Below are 9,600 nucleotides of genomic sequence, written 5' to 3'. Positions count from 1 at the left end.
CACATAGTTGACCAAGGGAAGCCTGTTGACGTGCTCTTTTTGGATTTCAGCAAAGCCTTCACTACTGTCTCTCTCAGTATCCTCCTGGACAAGATGTCCAGCATACTGCTGGATGAACACACAATGCAGTGGGTGACAGGCCAGGCTCAAAGGGTTCTAGTAAGTGGGGTAATCTCAGTCTGGTGACCAGTCACTAATGGGGTTCCACAGGGATCCATCTTAGGGCCAGTGCTATTCAGTGTCTCTACAAATGACTTGGACATGGGACTTGAGGGAATACTAAGTAAGTTTACAAATTACACAAAATGGGGAAGAGCTGTTGACACTCGAGGGCTGAGAGGCCATTCAGAGGGATCTGGACAAATTGGAGAACTGGGCAATCACCAACTGCATGAAGCTTAACAAGGGCAAGTGCCAGATTTTGCACCTGGGACACCCTGGCTATACATACAGACTGGGGAATGAGAGGCTGGAGAGCTGCCCCATGGAGAGGGATCTGGGCGTTCTGGTCAATGACAAGTTGAACATGAGCCAACAGTGTCCCTGGCAGCCAAGAGGGCCAACCGTGTCCCAGGTGCATCATGCACAGCATTGCCAGCCGGGTGAGGGATGTGATTGTCCAGCTCTGCTCTGCGCTGGTGCGGCCTCACCTGGAGAACGGTGTGCAGTTCTGGACAACACAGGATAAAAAAGATATGAAGCTACCAGAGAGTGCCCAGAAGAGGGCTATAAATTTGGTAAAGGGTTTGGAGGGGAAGCCGTATGAGGAGTGACTAAAGTCACTGGGTGTGTTCAGCCTGGAAGAGACTGAGGGGAGACCTCATCACAGTCTACAGCTTCCTCACAAGGGGAGGAGGGGCAGGTGTTGATCTCTTCTCTCTGGTGACCAATGACAGAACCCGAGGGAATGTCAGGAAGATGTGCCAGGAGAGGTTTAGGTTGGGCATTAGGAAAAGGTTCTTCATCCAGCAGGTGGTGGAGCACTGGAACAGGCTCCCCAGGGAGGTGGTCATGGCCCCAAGCCTGACAGTGTTCAAGAAAAGATATATGGTGTGAACTGTGGAGCTGCCATATGCAGGGACAGGAGTTGGATTCAATGATCCCTGTGGGTCTCTTCCAACTCAGGACATTCTATGATTCTACCACAAGGGGATTTGCTTTTGGGTGAGAATAGCCAATGATAAGAATTTTATGATGTTAATTGCTAAAGAGCCCTGCCACTGTACATCATCACTACTATAGTTGCTATATGCCATATAAATGGTATTTCAGGAAGAATCACCCAAATTAATGAAGAATGAGTTTTGATGAAACCGAGGAAAGTGCAGCAGTGAGGGAACTAAAACTGGCTTCAGGAACTGGTGCCCAGCAACTTCCCTGAGAGCGACATCTTCAGCCCAGCTACGAGCTCTGGAGGCAGTAAGTGACATTCCAGCACCTCACACTGTCACTCCTGCCCTGAAAGACTGTTATGACAGATGGAGCCAAAAATCATGGATTAAACGAACTTAAACAAAATTTTAGAAGGATAGCCCACAGACTAGGAGAATGAGATGTGTGTATGTAGGACAGGAAGACGGTGGTGATCAGCTGAAAAGTGTACAATACAGACATGATGTAGACGGTGTAACATAAGGGGTAGATAACGTCCTGGGTTTGGCTGGGATAGAGTTAATTTTCAGGGGAAGCTGGGAGGGGACACAGCCCATATGGCATCATGCTCAGTACATAACTGGGGGCACCGCGCCAGGGAGGGGTTATCACAGCTCGGGAGCAGGCTTGGCATCAGTTTTCTAGGTGGTGAGCAATTGCATTGTGTATCCCTTGCTTTGTATATTCTTTTATTGCTATTATTGTTGTTGTTTATTTCTTCCTTTGTTGTGCTGTTAAACCGTTTTTAATCCAAACCCATGAGATTTACTTTTTTTTTTTTAACCAGTTTTCCTCCCCATCTCAACACAAGGGGGCAGGAGTAAGTGAGTAACCACCTAGTACTTAATTGCCAGCTAGAGCTAAACTAGGACAGAAATTGTTTGTTAATTCATAATCTAAACCTAAGACTGCAACCTCCATTCCTATTCTCAAGCCAGAGAACAATAGCCTTGGGCTGTTGCATGAGATAACAAGGAAACGTTGCTACCTGCCTTGGTGCTTACAATTCTCCAGCTATGAAGGTGTTGGTTGCCTAGACACCTCAATCCTTAAGTGGAATATTCAATAAATTCACATTACATTGTGCCCATAGAGCCATCAGTGTTCTGGTCTGGAGGACTCTCAGCAGTGCTTTTCCCAGGATAAGCATCACTGGGCTCAGCCAGGAACACACTTGATGTCTGCGCTGCTCAGTCCCACTGGATGCCGAGGAGCTCACAGCTCACACTCCAGAGCTTCTTTGCTGCCTCATCGTCCCGACCCCGTGGAGATACGTACGCTGGCTGGCAATCACTGTAAGAAGAACATTTTGGTTTTTTAAACTTTTTTAAGCCAAAGATCTCCATCTGCATTAGCACACTGAAATATCTGTGTTAAGATAAGGGAGTTGTTTCAAGACCAGCTGAAGCAAGCTGGGAGACTATCTAGCAAAAGAGCAAGGGTTGGTGCTAAGCCACCTTTAGAAAGCTTTCTTTCCCAATGGCACCAAGCACTGGCAAGCAAGTCTCACTCTATCTGTTGTCTCAACTCTTAAGGAAACCTGAATATGCTCTACTATGTACTCTTCAACGTACATTCTCATGAATACCACTAAAAAGGGGTATAAAAATGTGAACAGAACTTCTTCAGGGGCACTTTTCTAGCAAACAGGCCACTCTAACAGCTCTTCATCCTAAACTGTTTATCCCATCCTACTCATCCCCCTCTCTTGCCATTGCTCAGGAGGCAAAGCTGCCCCAGAATAACCACCCTGTAATAACCATCTCTGGTTATCCTTTTTTCCAGTATCCTCTGAACTCTGTCTCCTTTCTGCTCAGCTCTGGCAATCAGACAGCACTTTGTGTGGAATAGAGATCGCGTGTTCTCATCTGTAATGCCGGGTGCTGCAATAACATGGGAGTTTAAGAGAACAGAGGCAATTGCACCTCGTAAGATTTCTACCCAGCCTAATGTCCTCAGAGCTCCAAGTGCACAGTCTCGATGTTCCTGAAGTGACTCTGGTGGACTCCACCTGTCTCGCTGTGGCATGCAAATTCTTTTCTTAATATCTGTCTTGTGCTTTATATTCTATTGCCTGGAGAGCGAAAAGCATTTTTGGCTCATCCAAGGTAAATAATGAATTTCTGTTGAAGCTCTTCATTTCCCACCAAGTCCAGAACTCCTTTCTTTTTTGAGTTTAAAATCCACCAAGGTTTTCTGTACTCCAGCACATAAAGGCTCCATTTATATCCTGGGACACCAGTCATCCAGGGAAGATTAAGACATCTATTTATATACTCCAGTCTGATTAAGATGGTACAGACCCCCAAGTGAAGATCAGACCAAGTCATTACAGAGACTAATCTGGTTGCATATCACAAGAGGAAAAAGCTCTGCAGCGATGCAAAGGCTCTAACGTCATCCATGTGAAAAAAAAGAGAGATGGCAGATTCTCACGTTCTTTTCCCAAACAACAGTGTCGTTACTCTGCTCTGCACCCAGTGGAAAGCTGAAAGACACATCTGCATGAAGCTGTTCAACGGGCAGCTTTCAAACCCAGGGTGACACTGACTTGGAACTGCTACGGGCTGTGGTTTTGGTGAGGGGAAAAGGATTGACCATGCAGGGGCCTGGAGTAAGTCAAAGAAGTCAAGGAACAATATCGTTGGTAGTGGGTGCTGCACAAGGAAGTTTGCAGAACAGAGCAATGAGCATCCCAGCAGGAGCTCCTCCCAGCTGGTGCATCTGCCACACAGGAGAATCAAGTTGTTTTGTCACATGCTGCTCCTGAAAGCCTCCCCTCCCAGCTCTGCAGCACCACCAGCCCTCCCGGCTCCCTGGGAGCACAGGCCCCCTCTGCCCCAGTGGGGTAAAACTACGAAGAGAACCAAAGTGTTCTTCCCAGGATTGACCCAAGTGACCTCATTAACTAAACGGCTCCACTGAAAAGTGATTTGCCCAAGTCTCAGGCAGATCAGGATTAGAGCTCTGAGCACGTGACAGCCATGCCTGCACTCTGAGTACAGTGATATTCCTAGCACTGAAGGATCTGCTGTTGTGTGAAACGTGACACAGGTCAGGGATTTCTTCTAATACAATAACCACTGCAACAGACCTGGAACTTTAGTATTTGTCACCCTTGGGCTTACCAGCCAGCCTCTTACCCCATCCCTTCTTAATGAAGAATGACTTTAAGTCTCATTTTTCCCAGCCAACAAGGTTGTCTTCCACAGTATATGACTCCATCAGCTTGCACTCACCTGAAATACTGTCCTGTCACAGAGTTTAGCTCCTCTGCTACTGCACAGTAGATACTGGTCTGAGCTCCTTCCCAAGGTGTCTTGAAGAAGAATGGGAATATCTTCAGCAGCCACATCACGGCAAATGAGTGCCGGACCAGATCAGAATGCACACAGCCAGGATGGAGAACATTTGCTGTGACTTTGGTGCCTACGGCAAAAGAGTAGTCCAGGACAAATCCGCATGCATCAAATTGCCTTTAAGAAAAAAGGTCACCTGCTCCTCAATTCTACTGCAGATATTCTACAACTTAAAGGAGGATTCCAGGTGTGGGTACAGGGAATGTAACTTAAGTCCTCTGTAGTTCCTGTTTGCTGGAGCATCCCCTGCTCCCTTCCAAAGAAGGCAGTCACTACATGCCTTCAATGAAACAATGTGCTAGAGAGCCTGGGTGCTAAGACAGCTTTTGAGAATACCAGCTACTGATTTTCGAAAGACTCATAGAATCTTCTGAGTCGGAAGGGGCCCGAGGGATTAAGTCCAACTCATGTCCCTGCATAGGACCGCCCCAAAATTCACAACATCTTGAAGACATTGCTTCTGTTTTAGAAAAACAAGTACTAGATAACTTTATTAAAAGGCCTGAATTACATAACTGTGACAGATTTACTTAAGAGGTACTGTCTAGTCATAATATTCTGGTTTTAGAGACCATCAGCATTTACGGCACCTGAATATCCATTCGCTTTTCTAGTGGAGACTGCAATTGTACTTCAGTTCTTTCATTTTTTTCAGCTTCCACCCATGTACCACAATTTTCTATGTGGTTTCAGTATTTTTTTTTACATGCACCAAAAAAACCCCAAATACATTAAACTGTGCCAAACTAATAAGCTCCTCTGTTCTGTGGCTGTAAAGACAATTAGAGTATTATGTCCCCTGGTTTCACAGGCAGGAGGTATTTTTCTCCTGCTGTCAATGACCCTTCCCTCAAACCGCTTCATTTCTGAACAATCAATTTGCAGCCCTTTCTCCAATCCACTCTCCTCACCCATGGTGCTCAAAAGCCAGGATAAAACCACTCCTCTCTCCTTGGGACTTGCCTTGCAGCCGCCTTGCCAGCTCCCGGGTGAAGAGCATATTAGCCAGTTTGCTGTGACAGTAGGCGAGGCTGCGATTGTAGCTCTTCTCACCATGGAGGTCATGGAAACGGATTCGGCCAATGTGATGAGCCAGCGAGGACACGTTGACTATGCGGGCTGGGGCAGACTGCTTCAGACGCTCCAGCAACAGGAAGGTCAAGAGAAAATGACCTGTGGAGGAGAGGAAACGTCATCCTTCTCTGCTGGATTCCCCTCCTGGGGTTTCATAGTGCTTGCAACATATTACATACATGTTATATCTTACTGCTGCCCTCATGTCAAGTCCAGGGAAAAGAAGTCCCCCCTGAATCAACAGCTAATCATTTTTGTGGCCATTAAATTCTGCTCTTCAGTTTCAAAATGCGGAAACTGTCATACATTTCAAATGTTCCAGGTAACATGTGCAGATACTTAAACTGGGTCCATGATAAGCAAATACATTGCGTTGCATCTCCAGAACTCTGTAAGACTGCACTTCCATCCTTCCCCAAGAAGCAAGCATGAGGAAGAGAAACTCTGGAAGCAGTGCTTCCCTCTGGCATTTTGCCACAGATACTGAATGCAAACTTGCCTCCACCGGCCTTACCAAGATGATTGACGCCCAGGTGCATCTCAAAGCCATCCACAGTCTTGGAGTAAGGGCATAACATTACCCCAGCATTATTAATGAGAATATGGAGCTCCTTCTCCTCTGTAAGAAACAACAGACGTCCTTAAACTGGGAAGCAGAGAACAAAGACAGACAAGAAGGTGGCACAAGTCAGCTAAATAAAGAAACCCATGCCTGTCTGAGGTGAAGCCACAATACATCAAAATAATAAGTCTCCTACCACAAACTAGCTCATGGCCTCCGACAAGCCTCTGCTGTAAAACCACAAGGCCTAACACAGTACAGAGATGTGCCGGTCGAGATTTGGCATTTGCTAGAAGAACATACAGCAATCCTTGGTAACAAGTTGTCACTGAAAACAAGGATCCAGAGATGGTACCTGCTAGAAATTGCTCAGCAAACTCCCGGATGGACTTTGTATCAGCCAAGTCCAGTTTTTTCACAATCACTTGCTGGTTCCCTGTCTCAGCTCGGATTTCACTGGCTGCAGCTTCTGCCTTCGCTGTGTCTCTGCAAGCGACAATCACCCTCGCACCTGCAAGGGGGCAAAAAGAGCAGGAACAGAACCTGAGATCACTGGAGCACACAGGATGATCAAGGCTGGGACAAGCAGTCTGACTACACACAGTTCTTACAAACAAGATATTGTGTCTTTAGGGAATTGGCATCACTCAGGGGAGCAGATGGAAGGGACAAAGCCTTTCCCACTATGTTGCTGTCTCCGATCCAGCCCAAAGCTGTTTTCAGAGCAGGGAAACGCACATCCGAAGTGCTTCTGTCCAGGTTCTCTCAGGTCAGGAGTGTGCACCACAACTGGAGGTTTTCACTTCAGTGGTTACAGGCTCTCAAGGAGCAACACTTAGTGTCATCTGAAATAGCTTTGGAATCCAATTCACTTAAATGTAAGCATAAAATATTCTTCCCTCTTATCCAGAGAAGGGACTTCTGACACACAGGCCCACACACATCAGCCACACAGGGCTGCTGCTGCTGCTGCTGGACACTGACTTGCCTCTTCGCGCGAGGTCTCTGGCCGTCTCCTTCCCGATGCCGGTGTTGGCTCCTGTGATTATCACCACCTTCCCCTCCAGCCTGGCTGTTGACTTGCACCGTCCTCCGGCGACATACCTCCTGCAACAGAGGACGGCAGTTGTCATGCAACAGGGTCCGAGGGCAGCTTTGCTCCTCAGGGGACTTGGGTCAGGACTGAGCACACAGATGTGGTGGCTGCGACCTCCACCAGCCCTTCCTGGGCCACTCGACCACCTGGATACTGGGGCAGGGCAGGCATGATTTGGGGAGAAATATTCCCATTGTGCAAGTGCAGCGAGACAGGCCACTGAGGCACCCACATTCCTGTAGCTCCTGCCAAGAACAACTCCCCATTGTGCAAGTGCAGTGAAGTTGGGAAACTGAGGCACAAGTGCTTTCAGTCAGGACATGAAGGCTTGCTCCATATGGGAAGAGATGTCCTTTCTGCCTGGGAAAGGTGTAGCGACCATCAGTCACTTTTGGCGGTTTGGTACACCTGCTACCCAGGACTCAGCCAGAGCAAAATGGTACCAGAACTGTACAATCCGGAGAGCTCTGGACATTGCCAGAATATTACCTGATCCTAAGAGTGGCTACAGTGAAAAAATACTGACTAAGGTCAAAGATCTTGTGACCCTATAAAGAGTGATCCTACAGTGAGGCCCTTGAGCTCTCCTGAGTCCCAGTGGGCTGTGGCTCAGCACCTTCCTGTGAGGTGGGACGCTCCTGTGACATTCCGCAATGAACTGATGCTACAAAGCTGTGGGTGAGGACAGATTTCTTGAGCCTCAGTGCATCACCCGTTGAGAAATGCTGATGCATTAAAATTAATATCTCCCTTAACTCCAGAGGGGAATTTTGGCCGTAGGTGTACGTCCACATATACTCCACATACATACACACAAAGTTATAGGTTACTATGTGCAAATATATTCAAATATCCATGGATGAATGCAAAGAAGTATGTGTGTGTTTATAGATTTGTACATAGGCTTTTAATCATATACCTCTGTATGTGTCTATATGCAAGTGATGTAACTTTCTCTTTTTTAAGTACAGTGTGAACCTTGACATCATTTCATCTGTAATCTCTTTCAGCTATAACAAATCGCATTAAATTGCTTTATATCATGTCATTAATCAGCTGTTGACTGAGCGTTATGAGAAATCATATACTAGACTGCTAATCTACACTGGTAAATTCTAAAGGGCTTGTGAAACCAAGACTGTTAACATTCTGTTTTGTGACACCAGAGCCCCAGGCGTCACCCCAACCTCGCCCCAACGGTCGAGATCACCGATGCGCTCAGGGCCTTGGGGACTCACGGGCATCGTTACCTGAATCGGTTGATCACGATCGTGTCGTGACCAGGACACCGGGAACTCTCGCTCCACGTCCCCCGGTTTACAAACACCTGCGGGGCGCGGCCGGAGCGCGGAACCGCCGACCAGGCACGGGAGGCCCCGCCTCCTCCCGGCCCCGCCCCGGCCCCACCGCCCCGCCCTCGAGTCAGATAGGGCTCCCATTGGCTACCGCCGGCGCCTTGGCCAATGGGCTCAGCGGCGGCACCGTGAGGGGAGCTCAGGCCCCGCCTCTCCCGGAGCCCGGCCGGTTCCGTGAGCGCGGACAGACCCCACAGCAGCTCCCCCGAGGGAAGCGTGAACGACGCCCGGCCCCTGCGGGCCGGAGAAGCGGAATCCCTTGTGTCTGCCCTCCCGCCAAACAAACTCTCAGACGCGACCGCCGCGAGACGCGGTGTGCACGCCGGCTCCGCGACCGCCCCCGCCGCACGCGCGGAAGCCTGGGGCGCGCTCGGTGAGACGCACCTGATGTAGGGCCCTGCCACCAGCAGGAGAACGGGCACGGACACGGCGGCGCCCAGCGCCGCTCCCCAGCAGGTCAGCATCGCCGCCGCTCGCTCCACGCGCTCCTCGCACCCAGCGATCGGCGGCGATCGCGCGGCCCCGCCCAGCTCGGCCCCGCCCAGCTCGGCCCCGCCCAGTCAAGCCCGCCAGGCGGCTAAAGCCTCGCTGAGTGGGAGAGCGATGGCTGAAAGATAAATACAGGGTGGCCGGGCAGATTGGGTCTATCACTCTCCCACAAACTTGCCAAGCCAAGCGCCACTTCCTTACTATGGTGGAAGCAACCACTGGAGGGCTGGAAACGTGGCATGTGCCCCATGCCACTGCCTGGAACAGTCCTGGGCCTTGAAAAGCCGGTCCTGTGCTGACACAGCACCTCAGAGAGAACCGAGTCAGACAACGGGACTGGTTTCTGAAACAACCTCATAGACATGGGGGCCAAAGAGCATGGCACTGAGTGCATGTATCCCATCCCCTGTCATGCACTGTGCGGGAAAATTGGATGACCCAATGGACTGCTACAAACTACATGGAGAGCAACAGGTGGTGGGACCTTCAAACAGTGGGGTACACATTTACCCA

The 9,600-nt window shown here is 49.2% G+C and overlaps 1 protein-coding gene across 1 annotated transcript; it reads right to left on the bottom strand.

The window, feature by feature from the left end:
* Positions 1–1,824: 1,824 nt before the first annotated feature.
* On the bottom strand, positions 1,825–9,135 carry LOC136102193 (retinol dehydrogenase 12-like). Its single transcript, XM_065839102.2, has 7 exons — positions 8,983–9,135; positions 7,136–7,254; positions 6,503–6,658; positions 6,100–6,204; positions 5,475–5,684; positions 4,392–4,581; positions 1,825–2,445 (listed from the first exon to the last, which is right to left on the bottom strand). The coding sequence occupies exons 1-7, from the start codon at positions 9,060–9,062 to the stop codon at positions 2,343–2,345; spliced, it is 963 nt and encodes a 320-aa protein (XP_065695174.1). The 5' UTR covers positions 9,063–9,135; the 3' UTR covers positions 1,825–2,342.
* Positions 9,136–9,600: the final 465 nt, after the last annotated feature.

Source organism: Patagioenas fasciata, chromosome 5, assembly GCF_037038585.1.
Source record: "Patagioenas fasciata isolate bPatFas1 chromosome 5, bPatFas1.hap1, whole genome shotgun sequence".
NCBI lineage: Eukaryota > Metazoa > Chordata > Aves > Columbiformes > Columbidae > Patagioenas > Patagioenas fasciata.
Note: the sequence above shows the minus strand (reverse complement) of the source record. Positions and strands in the feature narration are given on the sequence as shown.

Bases quoted from the DNA above. Each gene is read 5' to 3' on its own strand.
- LOC136102193 (XM_065839102.2), bottom strand. From the start codon at position 9,062: ATGCTGACCTGCTGGGGAGCGGCGCTGGGCGCCGCCGTGTCCGTGCCC. The intron at 7,255-8,982 runs GTGCGTCTCACC...CCTCTGTTGCAG, and splicing joins GTGGCAGGGCCCTACATCAG to GAGGTATGTCGCCGGAGGAC. The intron at 6,659-7,135 runs GCAAGTCAGTGT...GCCCCCTTGCAG, and splicing joins CAGAGACCTCGCGCGAAGAG to GTGCGAGGGTGATTGTCGCT.